At 39.9% G+C, this 26676-nt stretch overlaps 1 protein-coding gene across 5 annotated transcripts in view; it reads left to right on the forward strand.

Annotated features, from left to right (window-relative positions):
* Nucleotides 1-2699: 2699 nt before the first annotated feature.
* HisRS (histidine--tRNA ligase) overlaps nucleotides 2700-26676 on the forward strand; it is a 126880-nt gene continuing 102903 nt past the window's right edge. Inside the window, exon 1 of one of the 5 annotated variants that reach the window (XM_067091783.1) lies at nucleotides 2700-2790. Coding sequence is in view for 2 of the 5 variants with exons in the window: in XM_067091774.1 (XP_066947875.1) it covers nucleotides 2776-2790 (15 nt within the window). In the remaining 3 variants the exon portion in view is untranslated. The remainder of the gene's footprint in view (nucleotides 2791-26676) is intronic. The other 4 variants (XM_067091774.1, XM_067091810.1, XM_067091820.1 and 1 more) reach the window with 4 other exon arrangements.

Consider the following 26676-nt stretch of genomic DNA (forward strand, 5'->3'; position numbering starts at 1 on the left):
CTGCAGTAGCTCTCGTGTTAAGAGGTTACACCAAAATCGAGAAACAAGTGCACAGAGAGCTAAAAAAAAAAAAAACTTAGCGGGGAAATCTGACCCTTCAGGTCGTGATGTCAGGGCGTGTGTTATCTGTGAGGGAGAAAATCAGGACTATCTGCATAAAGTAGCTGCTGACAATGTCAATTACAATCTCAAAAGTTGGGCACAGTCAGGTAAAAATTTTTAGTTATCTGGACGGCTGACTACGCAAGCCGCTGATGCCCATGCAGTTGACACTTTTTACCATGTTAAATGCTATTTACATTTACGAGACGCTGCTCGGGCTGCAGATTGTCGAACAGCTACAAGCCCTACCCCACCTCAGTTCGATCCAATTGCCTGTGCTCAAATTGTGGCCTTTGTTGAAGAATCACAATCAGTTGTTAAATTATCAGCTCTTCGAGAGATGTATCGCACATTGATGGAACAACAGGGACAACCGTGTAATGATATCAGGGTGCCACATCCCACCAGGTTCAAAGAACACCTTCTCGGCCCCCTTCCTGAATGGATCCCAATTCTCCAAGGGAAGGCAGTTTATTTGTCTAGGAAGACCACGTTTGGTGAACAACTGGCCAAGCTACACAACAATATTGACCAAGATGATGCTCTGTTACAGATGCGGGCAGCAGTGATTTTGCACAGGCTTTGTCTCCAGAAACAGGAACCCTTCAGTGGGTGTTTCTCCACAAACTGCTTGACATCCCCTGTCCCAATAGAGCAGCATAGTTTCATCAACATTATTCTCCAGGGACCACCCATTCAACAAGACCAAGAAAATTATAATAACAACATGTGAGAGAGGTGCGAAATAATGAGCAGGGAGACAAGTGCTGCTGATTTATTGATTGTTGTTTCAGATTTAGCTGGCCTTGTGCCAGCATGGGCTCTTGCTCTGAGAGCAGCCCGTAAGATTTATTGATGTTGTTTAAGATTTAGCTGGCCTTGTGCCAGCATGGGCTCTTGCTCTGAGAGCAGCCCGTAAGATTTACTGATGTTGTTTAAGATTTAGCTGGCCTTGTGCCAGCACGGGCTCTTGCTCTGAGAGCAGCCCGTAAGATTTATTGATGTTGTTTAAGATTTAGCTGGCCTTGTGCCAGCATGGTCTCTTGCTCTGAGAGCAGCCCGTAAGATTTATTGATGTTGTTTAAGATTTAGCTGGCCTTGTGCCAGCACGGGCTCTTGCTCTGAGAGCAGCCCGTAAGATTTATTGATAAAAATAGCTGCTTATAAAGCGGGATACGGACGTCTGCGTAGTGCGCAGAGACCGCTGGTACAAAGATTTACAGGTGACCTGAGGTTAAACTAGTTCCTTAAAAACAGGACAGGTTTATACAGAGAACATAGTGATAAATATTGTCTGACATATGAAATAAATATCTTGTTACTTGTACATAATAGCTAAATGATTGCTTAGAAAGACAATATATACACAGTTTATAATTGTGATGATAAATATATATTCCGCTCGACCTTAGGTCGCGGAAAGGCACCGCAGAAAACGGGATGTTCTCCACAGAGAACGCGTTGAGCGGAGACTTTACAAACACATATTTGGAAGGGCAACGATTGCTTGTACAATATCCCAACTTCTAATATACAACACATATATTTCATCTCTGTGGAAATATATCTAGAAATACATCATCCAGGAGTTATTAAAGGAAAAGTAATTTTGAAATCGATTTTTTTCATTCACGGCAAAATGTGCCTCCACTTGCAGGCTGATTTACGCAGAAACTATTATATTTAGAAGAATAACTTATAAATATGAATTTGCGTAGAATTTTATTTCCATTTTTTATTCGTGTACATTGTCACACGCAGCCCACCGTTTTAGAGAAAAAACGAAAAATATAAAAAAATACCCTCCGCAGGGTTTTTTTTCCTCAAAAAAGGGTGGTTAATGTGGGCAATTTTCTTGGCACTCTCTAGAATTCGAAATAGCATAATATAACCTACGTCTGGGCCAGATTTGATGCTTTTAGATGAATGTGCACGATCGAGTCCCTTAGCTCCCCGACTATACGGTCTCTTGCTGTAGGGCAGCCCATAATCATAGGAGCTGAATAGAGCTTAAATGGCTGATGAACCACAATACTGAGAAAATCCTTGAGACTGTAAAGACAGAATTAAATTTCGATAATTTTTTTTTATTATATATGGAGGCTAAGTGACTGAGAAGACAAAATGTGGACAGCTTTTCACAAGACAACGAACAGAAGTGTCGAGATTAAACTTTCACTCTGTCGAGCGCTCTATACTTTTCAGTGACAAGTCCTCGTGGTCACAATTATACCAAATACTAATGTGACACAAACCTTCAGCCAATGGAAAAGTAATGATGTGGGCGCTGGCTGCCTGAGAAGACACTATGGTAGTTTACTTTTTTAAGGGCTCATATATTTTTAATGTTATGAATTCTTGTAGAGTTTTACAGTTTTAGCCCATTATATCGTGTAGCTACGTGGGAAATGGTTGTGCTCACACTCTAAGTATTACTATCCATAAATGTCATAGACAGCTAATATTTACAACATTCATGAATAAAAAATTGATTTAAAAGTCATTAAGTTCCAGTTAATATTGTCCGGTGTCCAAAATAGTAGAGTTTAATGATCCAAAAGTAATATGGCCAGGGAAAATGTGACGTTCATGTTAGTGTGGTAACACTGCAATAGTAAGTCGACCAAAACAATAAAACAGAGACGACAGACAGGCTGACTGCGGAAGGGAACGATGTCAGTATCAAAGGTAACGTGTTATTATAATAATCATGTATAAAAAAGTAATGATAACTCTTTGGTATGCATTGTATTGTGTGGCTTACTATGTTTCCGCGTATTTTAATTGGAATTGATTGAAAGATTTAGATTAAAATTAGAAGAATTTCAAGAAAATATGTAGCCTTGTCCAGGTTCTTCTGGTGTTCGACCGGTCTGTTTGATTTCGTCATGCAACATTTTAAACGTTAGTTAGCCGAGGTTACATTTGAATTTGGCGCATTTTGTCGTCAGCATTCGCCTTACATGACAATTGAACATTATAGAGGATATAGACCACCCTTAATGAATTGCATTTACGTTAGACTACTAGGCGTAGCATAGACTAGCCTAGGTCTCTTTGGGGTAGAATGCAGTAGGGCAATTTTTCGGAAGACTCCAGCCATTCATTTCGGAAGGTTCCAGCTAGCCATTTTTGCATGAAAAACCATTTTGGGTCTTTCTTGCAAAAATGGCTAGGAAATGATAGGGCACTAAAAGAATCTAAAAATACCAACCTAACGAAATTTAGGGGTGTTTGCTGGTTACAATTTTGCTATATTGCTATGGAGGTTGTGGGGAGCTGGTATTGTCTTATATACCTTATGTCGTGATTTGATTACTTATTTTTCTCTGTTAGGCATTTGCGAAGGTCATGTATATAGAAGAAATTTTTCTGTTTGATGAGTTTCACCCAAGAAAAATATAAATTATGATGTGGGAGGTGGCTGGAGTTTCCGAAAAATAACATGCAGTAGGCTAGGCTAGGGGATTACAACTTAGCCTACAGGGTAGGTGGGGGTTAACCCCCCCTGGCCAGGTTAGGGCACGGTGTCCAAAGTTAAGTTAGGTTAAGGCAAGTTTGGTTAGGTTTCCTTCTGAAACACCTACAGGCCAGTCACCCTGACCCTTCACTCTGTATTCGCTTCAAGTACTTTTAGTATTCGCTTCAAGTACTTTTAGAGAGAGTTGACACCACCCTTATATCGTAAAATTCGGGAGACTGCATTGGGAAAGCAGGGTTTTTGGGTGGGGATAAAATAAAACGAGGGGCATTCTCTGTCAGATCAACCAGTGTTTAACGCCTTCATCTCTCAGATTTTGCTGAAATTTGTTTTATAGGGAAATCATAGGCCCTGAATCCATTTCTGAAATTTTTAGACCAATCTGACAAACTGTTCAAAAGATATGACTTCGGGAAATTTGATGTCACGTGTGAGGTCGCTTATTTTCACCGACCCATAACTTGGTTAATAATGATCAGAGTTGCATAAATGTATATGTATTTAGAATCAGAAAGAGCCAAGGAATTCAATTATTCAGGTTTTAAAACTCTAGGTTGAAAAATAAAAAAGTTATACAAAAAACAAAATTTGAGGTCACAATTTGACCTCCACGGTATCAAATGAGAATTTTTTTTATAGATGTAAAAAATGAAGGAAAGGGCATTAGCTATTAGAATCATCAAAAAAACGTTTGTGTATTTAAGTATTTTTCCACACTTAAGCTCATATTTTGACATATAGATTTTTTTATTGATATAAAAACAAAGGCAGTGTTCTTAGCTATGAGGAACACTCATAAAAATGTTTGGTAATGGTACTTTTTATGTAACTAACTTACAAGTGAACAAAACAATAAAAAATCATTGTTGGTACTTTTCATGTCACTTAAGTAAACACCAAATTTATAAATTGCTTATATATTCCAGGAATTGTAATGTCTTAGTCCTTAGATATAAATTTGAGCTTGGCAAACACCAAGAATATAAGAAATGAAACTTATATTACTGATAATCTGCCATGGAAATAATAGTTACAACAAAGAACAACACCTACTTTATAGATTCATGTGCTAGCCAACACAAGTTTTGCATTTGCAGTGCTTTCATCAATTTCTATTTTTGGAAAAATGTATTGAATTCTGCTGCCTCCTCTCAGGCTAGGACAACTCATTACAGTTAATATATGATGTCCTGGCACAGCACATGAATCCTTGTTTGATGGATAATAATATGCACTTACTCCTGATAACCCAGAAAGGTGTAGAAATTTTACTGTGAAATCATCAAACTCTTCATAGTATTTCTCCACAATTCCATACCAAGCTTCCTTGTTGTAAATGTGTCCAACATACACTCCTGGTTTGATACACTTTGGGTTACCAAGTATTGTAGGTTCATGAGAAATGTGACCTTCTCTTATTCTTTTCTTTTCTGCAATGCCACTTGAGATGGGATACACCATCAGCTCTTCCTTGTCCAGGGGAACAAATTTGTGGTATTCCTGAGTTCCAGGAATGGCCCTTCCTTAAATCGAAGGTCCAACTTCTTTTCTGCCTCTTTCAATTCTGCTGTAGTAACATAAAAAAATTTGATCTTCTTGCTTCACAAAAGTGAAACATGTGTTCTGGTGTAAGAATTTGCCTTTGAGTAGTTCTCTGCAAACTGGCACGAGCAGTAGCTCTTTTTAATGTCCCTCCAATCCCATCACAGGCATTTTTTCCATGGGATGTAGCAAAGAAATGCCACTCACAAGCCCGACCAAAATCCTCTTCATGGTAACAGAGGTTTGTGAAATTATGTCTGTTCTTATATTGGCCAGCATATCCATCTGAGAAATAGTGCACCTTCTTTAATTGTGGGCATCTGAATTTAACATAAGTCATAAGCTTCATTATGAATGTGTAAACCATTATAGTGTCATGTTTTAGTGATGCAGATAAGAAACACACACTAAAATGGCTAAGTTCCTGGTCTACAGATGATCTGTAATAGATGACAAAAGGGTGAACTGTACACTGTGAATTGTCCCAGTGAAAACCTTGGACAGCATCCTGGACAATAAAAGATTAATTCTCAGAGAAATCCCCTACTACAGCTACCTCGCTCTCAGGTGGTAACGATTCCTTCAACTGCTTATAGTACTGGGATTGTTGCTGAGCAACAAAGTGATGACAAACCAACCGACAGATTTTCATGCTTAGGGATGATAAGTATTCATGAAGTGCTTCCACCTTTTCAACCATTGTACAATGATCAAGTCACCTATTTCTTGTAAGTTACTTCATTTGGAGCTGATTTCACACTGGCAAGCAACTCGAGAAAATTCAGGACACCCTCTTCCCCTGGGCAATCATTGCAAAGTTGCATCATGCTGGTCTCTCTCTCTTTGCTGCAGACACTGTAATCCAGAAGATCCTTGTAAGAAAGACCTCTTTCTCCCAATGCAGCTAGCTGTAATTTTGGATATTGATGGTAAGTGCAGACACAGACAGAATGAGTCCCACCACTACCACCAAGCACACAATATGATGGCCATAATTTTGCAAATGTGGAAAACCCAACTTTGGGATTCTTTTCATCATTTTTGTATAGTTCAAAAATATATCTTAAATTTCCAAGGATCAATCGCTTTTGCACCTTTGTTGGACCCTCAGCACTGATAACTTTAATGCAATCCTTTTGTCCAGGACACATACGACTAACATCATCTGACTCATAGAATCTTCTAACTATATCTTTGTTCTCTTCAATTCATTCATTAATTTGTTCCGATGTTTTTCAGATTGAGTTTCAGGTTCTGCACTATTATTTTCCTTATCGAGAATTTGAACACCATAACCGAGTTCCAGACTCATTTTCAGGGAGTTCTGAGCAGATAATAACTTACCATGAGTCTTGCATTTTTCTGGCTTGATGACAGCCCTTCTGAAAACAATAGAAAGACAGACTTCACACACTTGAATACTCGTATATCTAAAGAATTGGATGTAGCTCAGCTTGCATTTTGTGTCAACTCAATAGTAATATTGAAGATTTAACATTTCAAAGTAAAAGCTTGCAAATTATATATGTTGTACTGTATATAGAGTAGCTACCATAAATTCAATATAATTGTTCATATAGTAGTTCAAACAGATATAGGCTAGCATTAAATATGTTATATTGTTGATTTAGTACTTACTTTTTGTAATTGGTGTTTGGTCTAGGAGTGCAAGAACTGGTTCAAGCGAGGTTCAAGGATTTTCCGCTGTGAAACAATCACTGTCATTTTTCACATCTTTAATTGGAGAAATGTTACTCAAATCACTGTCAATAGTACATGATTCACTTAAGTCTTGATCAGACTTGTTTTCAGTGGTACTAAGTACTGTATAGTGTGGCTTTTCATTATAATTTTCCAACAGTTCACACACAACAATGAGTCTTTTTTCAGTCTGCCATCACATTTTTCAGCAAGTGTATCTGTCACTTTTCTAAGATTGATTGTTATGCGTTTTTTGTGTTTTTTAATTGGGTCCTGGCAGTATGTCAAATGTCGAACCATTGTGATGTAATCTGTAAAGATATGATACTGGAATATCAATTAGATAACATAAATTTTTAGAAAATATAGCTATGTACACTTGATGTTTTGAGCCTTGATAGTCTGTGAGGATCAGAGCACCATACCCACCAGCCACCCAGTTATATGGCTGCAACTGTACTAACCTGTGGACAAGGATGCTGAAATTAGACAAGTAGCAACTTGTTTCAATAGGTTGTTTAACAACACTGTTGATTGTTTCTCATAGCTTACCAACATACACTCTGCTTTTTATGATTGTTTCTCATAGCTAAGAGCAGTGTCTTTGTTTTTATATCTATAAAAAAATCTACGTCAAAATATGAGCATATGTGTGAAAAAATAGGTAGTTCACTGACACCTGGCTTATGAATATGGTGTTCACTTGTAGGTTAGTTTCATGAAAAATACTTACATACACAAACTTTTGTTTGATGATTCTAATAGCTAATGCCCTTTCCTTCATTTTTTACGTCTATAAAAAGAATTTCTCATTTGATACCCCAAAGGTCAAATTGTGACCTCAAATTTTGTTTTTTGTATAACTTTTTTATTTTTCAACCTAGAGTTTTATATGAATTCCTTGGCTCTTTCTGATTCTAAATATATATACATTTATGCAATTCTGATCATTATTAACCAAGTTGTGGGTCGGTGAAAATATGTGACCTCACACATGACCTCAAATTTCCCGAGGTCATATCTTTTGAACCGTTTGTCGGACTGGTCTAAAAATTTCAGAAATGGATACAGGGCCTATGATTTCCCTATAAACCAAATTTTTTCAAAATCTGAGAGATGAGGGTGTTAATTTCAAAAAATTTTGTCGATTTAACAGAGAATGCCCCACGAGTGAAATGAAGTAAGTGGACCCGGGGCTAGTGAATGACCTCTGGATGTCATCTTTCAAAAAATAAAACAAGTCGAAATTGAAGGAAACATACCTGCCTTTTTTTTTTTTTTTTGGATACTGTTCGTTTCTGGTCGAAACATCCCATCAAGTACTCTGTGCCATCAATTACTGTACTCCGGTCCTGGTTGTTCGGCCGTAAGCCATTTAGGCTGTAACATCCAAAACAACAGAAGACGTTATGTTTATGGTATTTACCATCATTAATTTACGTTTTATGTACATCCCCAAGGGACAGGTACTAAACACTGCACCCATTTTTCATGTAAATGTTGCTTACAGCCAGAGGTTTGGAAACTTTACAACGAATGATTTCCTGTTGAAATCTTGAATGGGACAAGAAAACTGTCGAAAAAATGTTTGGCATGTGGAATTGGAGTTTGGACCGGAAACGAACTTTTATTTTTTTTTTTTTTTTTTTTTTTTTTTTTTGCAGGGAATGAAATCCTTGCTATTTAACTAATTTTTGCGATGACCTGGTGTTTACAAATCATGCCTCAACTAACTTAAAATTTTATGATAATTTTGTCCTGTTTCAGACTAATCAATTCTAGGATAAGGACCTGGCACCCTAGGGTAGGTTATGTTAGGTGTTGTGGGTTAGGTCACTTGCTAATGTAATGAACATCAGAAATGTGAAAAAGAAAAATAAATTAAAATAGGAAAATGGTACGTTCAGGTCCAAAGTACAATAATGGTTTAAGTAAAATTTAACTTTTTTTTTTTTGCTGATCACTGTGTCATGTGTTTTATGTACTTATATACTATTATTATATAGTAATTCTACAGAAGAGCTCAGCATGGAGATATTGTTTATTAATTACAGTTTTTGATTGAAACTATGTAGAAAAGGTACAGGTGAGGTAAATTGAGAATTGTTCCTACACGATATACAAACCCTTGGTCCTTTACAATAGGAATTTACTTCAGCGTAGCTGGAACACGACTGTTTAACTTTAAACAAGGGGATGAAGTACGTAGTTAAGTACCGACTACAGGTGGGAGTCCTGCCCACCCAGTCAGTATACACTCACTCTGGTTTCGGCAGCCGGCGAGGAAGGATGTGCACTTCTTCTCTCTGCCTGCCTTTTAACTTCATTTTCTTATTTTTTTGTTGTTGATATTGCTGATATATGATTATAACATGTTATAATATATGCAAATACATCTCCTTGTTTTTCTCTTGAGTTTATGCTTTCAGTATTCTGATATAGTGATTCACACTGATATTTGTAAACTACGACTTTTATTAGCCGATGATGTGTCAAACTGGCTTTAACGTTGCTAAGGCAAGGGGCTTACATGTTTAGCTCTTGACGTACATTCTCTCAGTGAGAATTTTATTCTCTCGGGGAGAATTTTATTTCTTCGCATTACAAAGGAAAGTTTATTTGTTCCTATATGATATACAAACCATCGGTCCTTTACATTAGGAATTACATATGGCGAAGCGGGAAACGGCTATTAGACTCTTGAAGAAGTTGGTTAGGCAGTTACCTCCACGCACTGGTATACCCCTTCTGCTCGAGTTTCTTCAGACACTCAAGTAGGGGGAGCAATCAGTGATCGATTCACTCATGACTTGCGAACTCCAGGTGTACGAGTCTCGAGCACTCTGCTCCAGCCAGCCCATGAGTGTGTGTTCACATGATTGGCCTGGCTCGCCCGAGCTGAGTGGCCGGGTTCGTTCACACCGATACTTGAGCGCTCGGCTCTGGCCAGCCCACGATCGCATTCATGAGATTGGTCCTGGACTTGTATCACTGGGTACTTTGGTTTTCTCGAAACCCCAAGTTACCCTTACTAGTATCGTGGGTTACCTCTACTGACTGGTATATCCTTCTGCTCGAGTTTCCTCAGACACTCGAGCAGCTCTGCTCGTGTTGCCCCAGCTGCTCCTGCTGTTCCTGCTGCCCTGGCTGCTGCTGCTGATCTGCTACCCCAGCTACTCTGGCTGCTCCTGTGGTTCCTGCTGCTCCCTTCTGGATGGGATAAACTGACCTCCATCCTGATGAAGATGTTGAAGAAGACACCGAAGAAGAGGGGTGGTAAGGTGTCATCATCATTGTCTTCTTCGTCTTCGTCTTTATCTTCGACTTCGTCGTCTGCTGCTTCTTCCCCTTTGCTGTCTCCTCCCCTTTTCCTTCAGAGGCCCACTGGCTGAAGAAGAAGAAGGCTGCCTCTCCTTCCCCTAAGGAGACTTGCCACGGGCCTGTCTCCCTCCACAGGGGAAGCAGCAGGATCTCTAGTTGGCTCTCCCCTGCCCTCGGGCTCAGGAACCGATTTGCATACCCCACCGGGGTCTCACATCTCGTGAGCCTCAAGCGTGCGGCCTCCCAAGGCCCGTTCACTCAAAACCAGTTCGAAGAAGTCCTCTTCTAAGACTGGTTCCGTGCCTGACTCTTCCCGAGTTTCTTTGGACACTCGAGAGGAGACCACTCCTGTTGATCGTTCAGTACGAGATTCGGAAGTGTTGCGTGCTTGGCAGAGTCAAGTCACACCGAGTGCTCAGGATTCTGCGGAACCTCGAGCACCCCAAACTAGCACTGGCGAGTCCGCTCCCTGGTCTGGTTTAGGCACAGAGTGAGAGAAAGTGCCGAAACATGCAGGTGTTTCGACACTTCCTGCCAGTGTTGTACTGCTTCAAGTGCTAAGTCAGGTTCCCAACCCGGTGCTTCAGACTTGAGGGTCTGAGCACTTAGAGACGCAGGAAGGAGATTCCCTGTTCAGTCTTTTTCTCGCCAGGAGGTCATGGCCTCAAAGAAGACTGGAGCACATCAAGAGGATGGTGCAAGTTCACATAAGTCGGTACTCAGGCGCTTGACTCTAGCTAGCCCCCGATCGCGTTCACGTGATCGGCCTCCCAAGGCATAGGTGCTTTCCTAGACCCTTGCCGCCGTCGCCATCGCAGGTTGGTGACTGCCCACGGCCTGCATCTCCTGCTGGTTCTTCTAGTAGGAAAGGGAGGAGTGCTTGATCCTCCTCACTTGTCCCCACAATCTTCTGGGATTTTACCAGGAGTCACGAGTTAGACAGTAGAAACTTCGATGAGATAGTTTCTTATTGGAGTTCGGCTGTGAGGGCCTACGCCCTGGGTTTGGTTCTCGGGCCAACTCAATCATATGCTCAAGTAGCCAAGGAGGGGTCCCAGGGGTCTGCTGAGTTTCTCCCTCCTGCGGGGAGAGTGGATCGAGAGGAATGTACCCTGGAAGGACTCAAGGGTCCTCTTCCTCAGGATATGGACACCCCTGAGATACAGAGGTCATCACACTGATTCGTCAGCACAATGATCTCGAGGAAGGGACTGTGGCCTCTTTTGTGGGTTGTCCTTTGCGCCTCGAATCCTTTTCGGGGTCCACAAAAGGAACCAAAAGCTTCAATGGGGCTGCCATGGTCTACATTTGCTGAAGGGTTACTCAATCAGGTGAATAGCCTGGTCTCTGGGCAGGAAATTCACTTCAATCGATATGCTCGGAGAATCTTCTTCCCCCTCCTCTTTCTCAACAGAAGTGCTTCTACAGGCCTTCGGAAAGGGCTAGTCTGGAGCTAGGGCCATTTCCTACCTGGCACCGGACAGCAAACCTGTAGGCCTGTAGGTGTAATGATGGCGGGAAGAATATTAGTTAGGAATAGCATAAATATAAAAGAGAGAGAGAGAGAGAGAGAGAGAGAGAGAGAGAGAGAGAGAGAGAGAGAGAGAGAGAGAGAGAGAGAGAGAACACGGGTGCCAGTACAATCTAAGGCAATCACAACAAGAATGTTTACCCGTCTCACCTATGAGCTTACCTTTCAACTTTCGCTGGAACCTAAAGACTTCTGAAGACGTTATTAGTCCCACCTACAAAGGAGGGGATTAATTAATTTAATCACGGCCAAAGGGACGTCGTTAGATAATCTATGACCACTTAGGAGGTCTACAAGGACGGGACAGAAGCTATTGTCTGCCTATTGATGGGATGGGGATTTCCCTTTCAAGAACCTTCAAAAAGCAAGTTTGAAGGGAGAGAGAGACATAGAAAAGCAGATAGAAGATAGAGTAGCAGAGGAGTGAGGTTGTGAGCCTCACCAGTTGTGGGTTTGAGAAGAAAGCAAGGCTCATACTTCGATTCACTTAATTTGTAAATATAATGTATGTTTTAATTACATGTGGTCCCCGATTATCGGCATACTTATAACATGATGACTATGTTGCATGGAAAACCAAACTTCCTTATGAGACAATCATGAAAACAAGGGTAAAATTAAAAGAGGTTCATAACACTCATGCCAAATATTATAATAAAAGTACCATTAAACCAGACATTACAGTAGGTACTCAAATTTATGTACAAACTCATATTCAAGAAGGGCCAAATGTAAAGGTTTCTCCCAAGTTCACTGGACCATATAGAGTTGTAGAAGTGTTAAAATTAAACAAATGCAGAGTAATTAATGAAAGTGATCTAAAGGAAAAAGTAGTTCATTGGAATCATACAAAAGTAGTAAAAACATATCCATGGTCCACTAAAGTTATAGATAACATAAGACATGAAAATGCTATAGATAATGTTGTAAACAAAATATATAATCTACGAAACTGACAGAGTTAAATATGTGTATATATATGTATATATTGATGTTGGACTGAAAATATCATAAATATAATTTATGTAGTGAAACCTATATATAAAGAAAATGTAGAACATGAAAATGAAAGAATAGACAGACTGGAAAAATGGGCAGCAGCAAGAGGCACAATGATAAATAAAGTGTACCTCACACAATCAAAATGCAGAACAAATAGAAAAACTGAAAATTTTTATAAATCAAGTCAATCAGAATATAACAAAAGAACTGAATAAGTTGGAAAACATACAGTTTTTAAATACATTTGCTCTAGAAAGTGAAGTGATATTACAGGAATATAAAAACATTAAATGCCATTTTGCTTGCTTATAAAGGTATTTTGAGCCCAACACTAATGGGCAGGCAGGGCAGACTCCATATGAGAGTTCTTCAGTTCTACCTCCAAGCCAATGGGGACAGGAAAACACAACTAGACAACTTTGTATTTTCCATCACCCCAGAAATCAAGTCGGACCTGCAATGGTGGCTGTCTGAAGGCAGACTTTTGGAAGGGAAGTCCCTGCTTCCTCTGAACCCTGACCTAGACTTTTACTCAGACTACTCGGATCTAGGTTGAGGAGCCCTACTGGGAAATCTGGAATTTCCGAGATGTGGTCCCCAGAACAAAAGAGCCTTCACATAAACGTCAGGGAGTTGAAGGCAATCCTCTTGGGTCTTCAGTTCTTTTGGCCATGACCTACAACAAAACAATGGTAGTTTATGCGGACAATACTGTACCACGGCATTGGCATACATTCAAAAGTGAGACAGCACTCATTCCTTCTCCCTCTGCCAGGTGGCAAAGGATCTTCTCCTGTGGGCAGATCAAAGTCAAGTGACGATTGTCACTCAATTTATTCCAGGGAATTTAAATGTTTTGGCAGGAACTGAGGCATCTGAAGCAGGTCCTTCCCACCGAGTGGACCTTGGATCCTCTGGTCTGCCTCGATCTTTGGAAGTTATGGGGCAGACCAACTGTGGACCTGTTCGCCATCTTGAGGAACCATCACCTTCCTCGCATCTATTCTCCAATCCTGGCCCCTCTGGCATGGGCGACAGACACCATGATTCAGAACTGGTCCAGCCTGGATCTCTATGCCTTACTGTCCTTCAACATGGTCAGGGAAGTTCTGAACTAATTCCAGGCACACCACAATGTTACGATGACCCTCATAGCCCCGTTCTGTCCCATGAAAGAGTGGTTCCCAGACCTTCTTTGGTTGTTGGTGGACTTCCTGAGGATACCACCAAGGGTTGTCTGCTCTTGCCCTGACAGGCTTCAGACTGTCCAGAAACATGTCTGAGTGAAAGGATTTTCAAGAGCGGCTGCAGAAGCTATTGCACGATGCAAATGTCAGTCTTCTTGCCGTGTCTGCCAGGACAAGTGGGTAGTCTTCCGTAAATGGTTTAGCAGACGTAACGTCTCTTCAGAGACATCTCTGACTCAGATTGTGGATTTCCTCTGTTATCTGAGGACCTTTAGGGGTCTTTCATCCTCCACCATTAAGGGGTATTGAGTCATGCTCAGCTGTGTTTTTAAGCATAGGGATCTGGATCTGCCTTCAAGCCTGGATCTTAATGACCTCGTCAGTCGTTCAACTCATCCAAGCAGAAAAAGATAGACTCAGTCTCTTGGAACGTAGATGAAGTACTGAAGTGGATAACAGGCCTCTCGTTCAAACCCCTTTGTTCTACTTCTTTAAGGGACTCCACTCGGAAGACACTCATCTTTGTCTCTTTGACTACTGCCAAACGTGTCAGTAAGCTTCAGGCAATCGATAAGAGGGTAGAGTTCTCCCAAGGAGATGCAGTTTGCTCCTTTACCCTCGGTTTTCCCAGCCAAGAACGAGGACCCATCCAAGCCTTGGCCCCATTCCTTCATCATTAAGAGTTTAATGGAAATCCTTGGCCCAGAAGAAGAACCCTGAAGAAAGGGTTCTTTGCCCCATTAGAGCCTTAAGGTATTATCTGAAGAGGACTGAGAAGGTCAGAGGGTCATCCAGCAACCCTTGGTGTTCTGTTAAGAACCCTTCTCTCCCTCTTACTGAGAACACACTCGTTCTTTCTGAGGGACCTGATTTTTTAGTCACATTCTCGGATTCAGGAGGACTTTTTTTGCTTACTTTCAAAGTGAAAGCTCATGACGCCCAAGCAGTCGCTACCTCGTTAGTGATCAGGCACAATATGTCCCTCACTTCCATTCTGCAGTCAACCTACTGGAAATGCAATTGATCTTCACATCTCACTATTTAAAGAAGTTGAAACAGTTTGAAAATTTCAGTACCTTGGGACCGTTATCAGGACTAGCAAGGTATTGGGAGATGAAGCATAGGAAGCTCTATTCTTCTTCTGTCTCTTTGCTTTGAAGTAAGGCGTTGAGCCTTGGGGAGCCTGGGGTACAGTGTACCTGGAGTACTCACCAGTCTGAGTGGATGGGTTGTGGTCTGGTCTTGGTGTAGGTGACAGTGTTATCTGGTTGTTTTTTATTTTGGTACTGTGCCCAGGGCAAGGGCACTTATATATGCTTTCCTAGCCATTGGTCCTATTCTTCGCTGCAAAGTTCCCACTTAAGTGGAGGCTCTCCATGGCTTTATCGCCACACCACTCCAGGTTAAGGTGAGAACCAACCAGAGGCAGTATTCACTTGCTGTAGCTCTCGTACCACGTAAGGAAACAACAAGCATTGTTTCATTGCTAGCAATTTTTCTATTTCAGAGTCATTACCATGTTTTGAAGTAGAGTATGTCCATGTATCCCACCCTCCTTTCAATGTGGGATTTAGCTATGTAATTACTTGCTAAGTTACTTATATGAAAATGATATTTTCATAAAATCAAGTTTCATATATACTTACCAAGTAATTATAGAATCAGAGCCTTGGAGGGACGTAAGGACACAAACACATTGAGGCTATCTGCTAAGTCATTTCCAGTATTCCAAGTAGTGGATGGGGCCTGTCACCTACACTAATCAATGGAAGTGCTACTGCGATTTTTTAAATAAAAGCTGCCGCGCGATTTAGAAACTACTGTATAGTTATGCAATTACTTGGTAAGTATACATGAAACAATTTTATTATGAAAATATCATTTTTTTGTACTTTATCTTGCAAAATTACAGGTACAGTTGATGTAATATCATAAAAGATAAGAATTAAACTAGGAACAATCCCTGGGTAAACTTGTGGACAAAAATATACTGTAAAAGGTGTACTGGAACGGTTAGGTGTAGTGCAAGTACCTTCCTCCATGAAATCTCATGGGAGACTGTTCTACTTTGTTCATTGAGTTGAGGTGTGAGTGATTTTTGCCATATTGTTGTTGTTATTCAAAACATCCCCCTCGATATGGGACCACCTTGACGTGGTGAGGGGGCTTTTGAACCTTAGGAATCTGTTCCCGGGTTTGAGTTCAAGAATCCCATATGCCATTATATATTTGTTTGGATTAATTTTTGTGGAATTATCCACTTTTGCTAAAATTTATGGGACCTTATAAATAGGAAAAGATATAACTGGGATTGGGTTTATGTCCGAAGCTAAATAATGGGAACTGTGGCAGGACCATCAACTGCCCGATAATGTTCGGACCTGAGAGTTATCAGATCGATAGCTCAGAGGCGGAACTGTTCTTTAGGGCTGGATCATGGATTCCAGGGGGGTCTGGTTCTGGGGATAGGACTCTCAGGCAATCTAGCCAGTTTGCCCATAATGTGATTAGGGTGGGGATGATTGTATTCTTGTAATACTCTCAGTCCTAGCAAGCGGGTTTGGCTTACACTTGGGCCACTCTAATCATGTTGTGCCATCCCCTATGTGATAGGGTAGGAACCGGACATTTGGGAGTCGGTTCTCACTTGTGCCATTGGTGGAAGAATAAAACTCCATGAAAAGCTGATATCTTTTTAAGGTTTTCAGGTTAATTTAAAAAAAACATTTTTTTCTCACTCAAATCTTTATGCTAAGTGAAAATAAAGATTCGAGTACCCCTGGGCCCTTTGATGGTAGTGACTTGGCACAGTTGACGACAGCTGGAACCTCCTCTAACAACTTTTCTTTAGAAAAAACAAAAAAGAATCCAAATGTAATCACACTGGAACCTTATGCTCCAGTGCACAACAAATCCAAAAGAAGTAAGTATCATATTGACCCAACCTTGACTCATTTCGACTCCCTCTTTGGGAGTGAAAGTTGGTCAAGGTTTCTAACCATGGAAACAGAACAACAAATCTCAGCCCTAAAGTTTCAGCCCTAAAGTTGGAAAACTTCTTATTAAAAAGACACTCAGCGACAGAAATGTCATTTAGACAAATAAAAATGAAGATGTGGCTTATAGAAGCCACAACAAAAAACAAGTCTGAAGACTATCTATCCATAAAAAGTATTGACAGTGTGAATGTAAAAGTAAAGAAGCATGACACTATGAAAAGCATTCAGGGTACTGTTGTACTTCCGGAAAATAATGACGAAGCGGTTGATAAGAATATGCTGTTGGGCTCTCTTAAAATGAGATATACCAGAGTCCAAGATTGTGAGGTATATATAATACCAAGTAAATAGAATAATAAAGTATTAAGAATTGCAAAAATAAAATTTGAGGGTCAAGATCCACCTCAAAAAATAAAAAATTTAAGGCCAAAATAGAGAACTGAGACCGTATATTCCAAAGCCACTACAATGTCAAAATTGTAGTAAATATGGACACACAAAGAAAAACTGTCGAAATGAATCTGTATGTGCTTATTGTGGATATGATGAACATGCCACACAATGGAAACGTAGTGAGCCAAAATGTGTAAACTGTGGACAAGATCATCATGCAAGGTCCAAAGAATGTATGTACTATATATACAATACAGAATTGAAAATGTTACAAGAACAAACAGGGATGTCTATAAAAGAGGCTAAGTTGGAATTAAAAGTGAGAGGAATTCAAGATTCATCTAAGAAACATATTCTTCAATGACAGGAACCAATAATGAAACAAAAATACATAGAAATAGAAGTAATGAAGCACAGAAAAATAAATCGCAAGAAGAAATTAATGCCCAAGGGAAAAAAACTAAAATGGTAAAGAATAAAGAAACAGGTACAAATGATATGGATAACATTTTATCAAATTCATTTGAAATATTAATGCAAATAGGAACACAGGAGGATGCTACTACAGAAGTAACAGAGGAGGGTCCTGATAGACTGGAAATTAAAGATAAAAAAAAAAGGCCATTGGAAAGAACACCACCCAAAACAAAGAAACGAACAATTGTTAGAGAAACATCGGTCAAATCAAAGACAAAAGATATGAAGAAAGAACAAAAACAAAAACAAGTTAGGAATATACCATTATCTCCTAAAATAATAGTAAAACCTATAGATACAGATATCCAAAATACTGAAGAAATGGAAGAGAATCATACCATAGACAACAACGAATATGTCAAGGAGAAGAGATTACTCCATCACCAATAATTGGTACAACAAGAACAAATAAAGAAAGAAATATACATGACAACACTTGTGGATGTAGTGATTGTTTAATTGCATTGTGCAATAATAAAAAAATAACAAAAGATGGTTTAACAAACATTATAAGAAATTTTATGAAATATAGAAAAAAAGAAACCACAGATTTGAGTACCCATGAAAAAGGTTGCATGTGCAATGAGCACTTAGTTTATTATAAAGAAAAACAAATGAATGTCATGAATGAATTATTAGAAAAAATCCAAGTTGATAATGCAAAAAAAGAGAGTTATAATGAAATATTTTCAATAGCTATATTATTCAGTGGAACGTAAATGGTCTGCAGACCTGATTACACCTAGGAGAAATACAACGATTACTGAAAGAATACAAACCAATGATATTATGTTTACAACATGTCAACAAAACAATATCAAGAGTAGGTAAGTATACCTTAGCATCTTCATCTAGAGAGGAAGAAGGAAATTTAGACCTGTACTGCTATATATGTGCATAACAAAGTATGTTATGACAAAGTACCTGTAAACTTTACTGATCTGCAGATATGGATTGTTAGAATATGAATAAAAAATTATAATTATGTAATTTATAATTTATACATCCAACTTAGTAAAAATTATGACTTTGACAAACTTAAAGAATTACTTAATAATACCAAGGAACCTACATTAATAGTACTGTAGGTGATTTTAAAGCCCACAACCCGATGTGGGACTGTAATGGTAAAGACTCAAATAGAGCAGGGAGGAAAATAGAAGAATTCATAGATTCATATGACATGTGCTGTATAAATGATAACGAAATCAGCACACTTTTTTTAAAACACATGGAACATTTTCCTCAGTCGACTCAACTCTGTGTACAACAGACATAGTTGACAAATTGGATTGGAATACAGTTGACGACTTACATACAAGTGATCATTTCCCAATATTAATTTCATTATTACAAAATAATCCCACCAAGCATGCCCCACAATATAACATTTATAAAGCAGATTGGGAGCAATATGAATTCCACAATAGGAATATCCCACCATTTGAATATTTAAAAGACCATAATGAAAGTATTAAATTTCTTGTTGATTTCATTAAAAATTCTGCTGATAAAGTGGTACCAAAATCAAAATCTCATCCAACAAAACGCAAAGTCCCATGGTGGTCTGAAAAACTAACAGAATTAATAAAAATAAAACACCAAATTGGAAGATTAGATAATTTGAATAGAAAGTTCAGTAAAATACATTACCGATATTAGAAGGAACTTGACAAAAATGACTATATTATTATTAGAAATTGATACATTAAAACCTCCGTATAACAAAATATCTGCAAAATTTAAAAGAGAGGTAATTCAAGGAAGAATCATTTCATGGAGGAAATATGTATCAGATCTCTCGAATAATACTCCCAAGCAAAAAATTTGGGAAAAATTCAGGAAAATAAATGGAACCATGTTAAACCACCTAGACATGCCATAATAAAAGATGGGAAAAGAATACTTGATCCCAAAGAAATAAGTAATATAATAGGAGAAAATTTAGCAAAAGTAAATAGTAACAAAAATTTGGATGAGCATTTCTGCACAAAGAAAAACAGTATAGAATTAATAACAATAAATTTTGAAACAATAGAAGATATATATTATAATAGAAAATTTAATATGGAAGAGTTAGATTTGCTCTGTTGAACAGCAGTAAATCTGCCCCTGAAGGTGACAGTATTTGTTTTGAAATGACCGCCATTTAGCACCTTTGGTAAAGACATACTTATTAGAGTTTCATAACCACTTATGGCTTCGAAATTTATTTCCTAATGAATGGTGTAAAGCTATAATTATTCCTATCCCCAAACCTGGGAATGATCCCAGTAATGTAAATAATTACAGACCAATTTCTTTAACTAGTTGTTTATGCAAATTACTAGAAAAAATGGTAAATGCCTGACTAACATGGCACTTTTGAGAAAATAAAATTTTGAGTCCCACTCAATTTGGGTCACAGTGTAACAGATCTGCACTGGATTCTCTGTCTAACTTTGGGAGACTACATACGAAGAGGATTTGAATGTAAACAAATTACTATAGCTGTATTTTTCGACACTGAAACGGCATATGATACTACATGGAGATATGCAATATTAAAAACGTTACATAAAAACAGCATCCATGGACATTCACCTAGGTTTATCCAAAACTTTCTGACAAATCGCACTTTTGAAGTGAGAATTGATGATGCACTGTCAAGTACGTTTCCACTTGAAAACGGTATTCCACAAGGAAGTGTCCTTAGTGGCACACTGATTTACTTTAGCAATAAATGATATCAGTAATAACCTACCTATTGGAATTAAAAGTAACTTGTATATAGATGATTTTGCTATATATTATTCAGCATCTCACATAAAACATGCAGAGTGAATCATTAATAAAGCTATAATAAAAATGCTGTAGATGAATGGGCCTCATCTGTAGGCTTCAAATTTTCCATACAAAAGACTCAAGCAGTAATGTTTTATAGAAATAAAAAATGGAAAAAGGTGAAGAAATAGATTTAAAAATCAGAAATCATTCCATACCAATTGGCCAAACAGCAAAATTTTTGGGGTTAGTATTGGATACTCACTTGAACTGGAAAGCCCACATAACATACATGAAATCAAAATGTAAAAGAGCATTAAACCTAATTAAAAAAAAAACTATCGAACACTACTTGAGGAGCCGATAGACATACCCTTACTGCACTGTATAAAGCAACAGTGCTCGCTATCATTGATTCTGGAAGTGAAATATATGGCTCGGCATCAGACGCAACGCTAAAAACGTTAGACCCAGTTTAAATGAAGGATAATGAAGGCTGTAGAATATGTTCAGGAGCTTTTCGATCATCACCAACATCATCTTTACTAGTTGAATGTGGTAAACTACCCCTCTCTCTCTCTCTCTCCATAGAGAGCTAGTAACAATGAAGAGTGCTCTGAGAATTCAGACAAATGATTCTCCAACCAAAAAATTATTTAGATTAAGAGATGTGTTTATAAACAATCATCCACCTCCTTTCCCAATTAGAGCTAGAAGGTTGTTTGAGTCGCTTAAATATAACTATACAGTTACCTTTAATAGTAAAATTACCTCCTCCTTGGACAGTGCATAAAATGAGAATTTGTACACACTTGAAATATGTATATAAAAGTTCTTTATATACCCCAGAACACCATAGACAACATACAGTAGAACATATTATCCGAAAAGGTCCACATTACGCAATATACACTGATGGATCTAAGTCACAGTACGGAATGGGATATACGGAATGGGATATATGGAATGGGATATATGGTAGTATCCCAAAACAAAACATATCAGTTCTCTCTACCTGACATTGCCTCAGTATTTACAGCCGAGTTATGTGCAATAGCATCAGCCATAAAAATAATTAGAGAAGCCTCATGTAATAATTTTGTGATTTATAGCGACTCCAGAAGCGCTATAGAAGCCAATCAAAGCTATGATAAAAAAAAACAATATTGTACAACAAGTTAAGTTTTCACTCCATAAACTGTATAATAATGAAAAAAATATTGAAATATGTTGGATCCCTGCCCATATAGGGATTAAAGGAAATGAAGAGGCTGATAAAGCAGCTAAAGAAGCAGTCCACATGACAAGAGCAAATGTAGACATCCCTGTTAGTGATTGTATAAGATATACAAAAACATTCTTTGTAAGTAAATGGCAAAATATATGGAATGAAGAATCTGAAAATAATTAAATTAAAACAGATAAAATCCAGTGTTGGAAAATGGAGTTTGTCATATCAGAGAGAGAGACACACACAAGTAATGCTGACGTGTTTTCGAATAGGCCATGCTCCTTTGACGCATGGACTCTTAATGAACAGTCCATATGGCCCTCCTCCCAAGTGCCCAGATTGCAAATTGTTGATAACTCTGAAGCATTTATTGTGTGAATGTCCAAAATATAACCTGCAGCTATTATCAAATTTTGGAAATAGATTAAAAAAAGAAATTTTGTCGGAATCTTCAACATTTTCAGTAATACCCATTTTAATGTTCATGAGGAGCTGTGATTTAATTGATAAAATCTAAAAAGTAAATAATAAAAATACAAAACCTAATGAATTTTAAAACAACTAAATTTAAAAATTTTACCTAATAATTTTACTTTATTTTGAATTTTAATATACCTTTCTAGTGAGTATATATGGAAATGAGTATAAATGGGCACCTAATTCTGGAAGGGAGCCCCTAATACGTTTATGGTGACTCAGCTTGACCCAGACTGCGCTTCTGATCTGTTCAATGAGCAGCTCCCTAAGATCCCGGAGTCGCTCCTGAAAGCAGAGGCTGATACTAAGGATAGGCTCGCCAGGTCTTTGAACTCTTTGACTTTAGCAGAAGCAACTTCTTTGGTCTATAGGGAAGATTCTTTGTTCCCGGTCTTGACGAAATCTCTCTTGGCGAGTTTTCAACAAGACCTGTTTGACTTTATGACTGCCTGACTGGCCTGCCGGAAGCATATCTTTTCAGCAGCCACAGTTCGGCATGAACCAAATAAGCTTCTGAAGAGTTCGATCTGGGGAGCTAATCTTTTCCTACAAGAAGAAGTTGACGCAGTCTTATCTGAGGCGGCTAGGGTCAATCAGAGTCTCCGTTCTCGTTGGGGTCTGCCCTATAAACGGAAGCAGTCTGATCTTGCCGGGCCTTCCCCAAAGCCCAGCAAGAAATTTAAACATTTCAAACGCCTCCCGGCTCAGTCCTTCGTCCAGGTTCCCTTACAAGATCAGCCTTCAACCTCTTCCTCCCAACCTCCGCCTCAGTATGTCCTGGTGAACCCGGCGCATCAGTCTCTGGCTGCCCCCTCCTATGTCTCCTCCCAGCTTTCAATCCTGCATATGAAAGTCAGGGAAATTTTGCTCTAGGCAGTCAACCAGAGGCAACAAGCCCCGTGGCTATGTTAGGGGAAGAGGAGCCCCCCGCTCCTCTCCCAGGAACAGAGTAGGTAGAGGCTCCAGAGGGGGGAAGCAGACAGGACCGATGACATACATCCTGTGGGCGGGAGGCTGTACCATTTTCGGGCCCGGTGGAGCTTCTGTCCCTGGGCTCAGAGTATAGTTTCCAAGGGCCTAGGTTGGAGTTGGATCGACGGTCCCCCTCCACCAGTCAAGTTTTATCAGGCTACGACCAAGGATCTCGAGGACTTTGTGGAAGATCTTCTACAGAAACAGGCTATAAGGAAAGTGAGGACTCTGAAGTTCCAAGGCAGGCTCTTCAGTGTTCCCAGGAAGGGTTCCGACAAGCGGAGAGTAATTCTGGACTTGTCCCGTCTGAATTCCTACATTCGTTGCGACAAGTTTCGGATGCTTACAGTCTCCCAAGTTTGGACCCTACTGCCCCGTGGAGCCGTAACCACCTCTCTAGATCTTTCCGACGCCTATTATCACGTCCCGGTTGCGAGAAGGTTCTCCCCCTTTCTGGGGTTCAGGCTCGGAAGGCAGGCATATTCCTTCAAGGTGATGCCTTTCGGCCTCAACATAGCCCCAAGGATTTTTACCAAGTTGACAGACACGGTCGCACAACAACTCCGGTCTCAAGGGATTACGCTGGCCGCGTATCTAGACGACTGGATCATCTGGGCATCCAGCGTCGAGGAATGCCGGAGGGTTACATCCGTGGTGGTCGACTTTCTAGAATCTTTGGGCTTTCGTGTAAACAGGAAGAAGTCCCGCCTGGTTCGAGCAGTTGTTTTCAATGGCTAGGAATCCAGTGGGATCTGAATTCTCACAAGCTCTCTCTTCCTCCTCCCAAGAGGAAAGAGATAGCCAGAGCAACCAGACAGTTTCTCAAGTCCAAACGAGCCTCTCGACGGGCCCAAGAAAGTGTTTTGGGCTCCCTTCAGTTCGCTTCAGTGACAGATCTGTTGCTGAAGGTAAAACTGAAAGATCAACAGAGTGTGGCGGAGTCGAGCAAATATCAGCCTCAGAGACAAGGTGTCTCTGATTCCTCCCATCTTGAAAAAGAGACTCCGGCCTTGGTCGACTGTCAAGAGCCTGTCCAAGTCAGTCCCCCTGCAATTTCCTCCTCCGGCGTTGGTTATCCACACAGACGCCTCCCTAAGTGGGTGGGGAGGATATTCTCAACACCAAGAAGTGCAGGGGACTTGGTCCCCATGTTCCGCCAGTTCCATATAAACGGTCTGGAGGCCATGGCGGTCTTCCTTGCTTTGAAGAAGCTTCTTCCCCCCAAGAAGATTCATATAAGGCTGGTTCTGGACAGCGCCACGATAGTCCACTGCATAAACAGGGGAGGTTCAAAATCGAGCCGGATCAACCAGGTAATGATTGCACTTTTCTCCTTGGCGTGCAAGAACAAGTGGCACCTGTCTGCCACTCATCTTGCAGGGGTCCGGAACGTCGTAGCGGATTCTCTATCAAGGACAACTCCCCTCGAGTCTGAGTGGTCCCTAGACAGGGCCTCGTTCAATTGGATCTGCAACCAAGTTCCGGGCCTGTAGGTAGATTTGTTCGCAACCAAGCTCAACAACAAGCTTCCTCATTACGTAGCTCCCAACCTGGACCCTCAAGCTCTTTTCACGGACGCAATGTCATTGGATTGGAACAGGTGGAAGAAGATTTATCTGTTCCCTCCAGTAAACTTGTTGTTAAAGGTCCTTCACAAACTCAGGACATTCAAGGGTCAAGTAGCTCTAGTGGCTCCCTACTGGCCAAAGAGCAGCTGGTTTCCACTTTTGCTGGAACTGAAACCGCCACATCCAAATCCCCAGTCCGAAACTAACACAAGTAGTACAAACTCAGACTGTGTCAGCTTCCTCAAAAATTCAAAATGACCTGGCTTTGTGGACTTTATGAAATTTGCGGCTCAAAGGGATGCTAACGTTGATCCTGTCAATACCATGTTCTTGGAATCAGATAAGCGGGTCTCCACTCTTCGGCAGTACGACTCAGCAATTAAGAAGCTAGCACTCTTTTTGAAAGAATCTGAGGCTACAGTAATGACCATAAATTTGGCAATCTCCTTTTTTAGATCACTATTTGAGAAGGGTTTAGCCTCTAGTACTGTTACTACAGTCAAGTCGGCTTTATTTTAAAAGTATTTTTGCATGGTTTCAAAATTGACCTCACAGATCCTTACTTTTCTTCCATCCCTAAGGCCTGTGCACGACTGAGACCAGTAATCCGTCCACATACGGTTTCCTGGTTTTTGAATGACGATGTTGAAGTTAGCCTCAGATATCGATAATCAGTCTTGTCCCTACCTTTCCTTATTGAGGAAAACGTTGTTCTTAGTTAGCCTAGCTTCGGGTGCTAGAATTTCAGAGCTGTCTGCACCCTCTAGGGAGCCCAACCATGTCGACTTCCTTCCATCAGGGGAGGTTTTGCTGATTCCTCACCCTAAATTCCTGGCCAAAAATGAAGATCCGCAGAATAGGTGGTCGCCTTGGAAAATTCTCCCCCTTCCTCAAGACCTGTCCCTGTGTCCAGATCATACATTGAGGGCTTATTTAGACAGGTCCTCTCACATCTCATCTGGGCCTCTCTTTATCAGGGGAAGGGGGTAATATCTCTATGTCTGCTATTAGACAACAAATCCTTTACTTTATCAAGCAGGCTAATCCTGACTCAGTCCCAAGAGTTCATGATATTAGAGCTGTGGCCACCTCCATTAACTACTTCCATTACATGAATTTCACGGATCTTACCAAATACACTGGTTGAAGTCACCCTTGGTTTTCAAACGTCACTATTTGAAATCCTTAGAAGCTCTTAAATTCTCAGCAGTCGCGGCAGGAACGTTGTCCCTCCCTCTGGTACCCTTTCTGATTCCTAGTCAATTCTTCCTCCACTGCCTCAGTTATCCCCCTTACAGTCATTTCAGTCAGGCGTGCCTTGACTTTCTCACCTGACTGTGTTATCTGTATATTTGTCTAATTGACACATTTATGTTATAATGTTTTCAATTTTGTATAGTTATTTTGTTTAAGTATATTTTTTATATTGTCATGTTAATTTTAAGCTCCCATCAGTTTCATTTGTACATTATTGTTTTTATTGCTAGCAATTAAAATTTTTGGTGGACCTTTGGTCTTCTGTTCCCTTACATTTTGTTATCTCTTGCAGTTTAAGAATGATATTTATTTCTCTGTTAATTTTTTCACTGGCTGACACGGGACCCGATCCAGAAAAGGGATTTTGACAAAGGAAAAATCTATTTCTGGAGAGGGGACCGTGTCACCCGGTGACCCACCTCTGTCATGTGTCGTGTCCCCCCCATAGTAAACATCATTCTGGTGGGGTGATGCTTTCATGGAATGCGGCTAGCGGTGATTTGTGTACTGTCCATGAGTGGTGCATGGGTTTGTAACGGCACCTCTCTGTGGGACTTTTGACTTTGGGATCTCTATAGGATAAGGTTCCGTGTTTTTATAGTTCACCCTTTTCCATACACGACTCCATCTAATGGAGCTCGCTCTGGGGGTAGTAACTCCAGCATTTCATTT

Source organism: Macrobrachium rosenbergii, chromosome 4, assembly GCF_040412425.1.
Source record: "Macrobrachium rosenbergii isolate ZJJX-2024 chromosome 4, ASM4041242v1, whole genome shotgun sequence".
In the NCBI taxonomy this organism is placed as follows: domain Eukaryota; kingdom Metazoa; phylum Arthropoda; class Malacostraca; order Decapoda; family Palaemonidae; genus Macrobrachium; species Macrobrachium rosenbergii.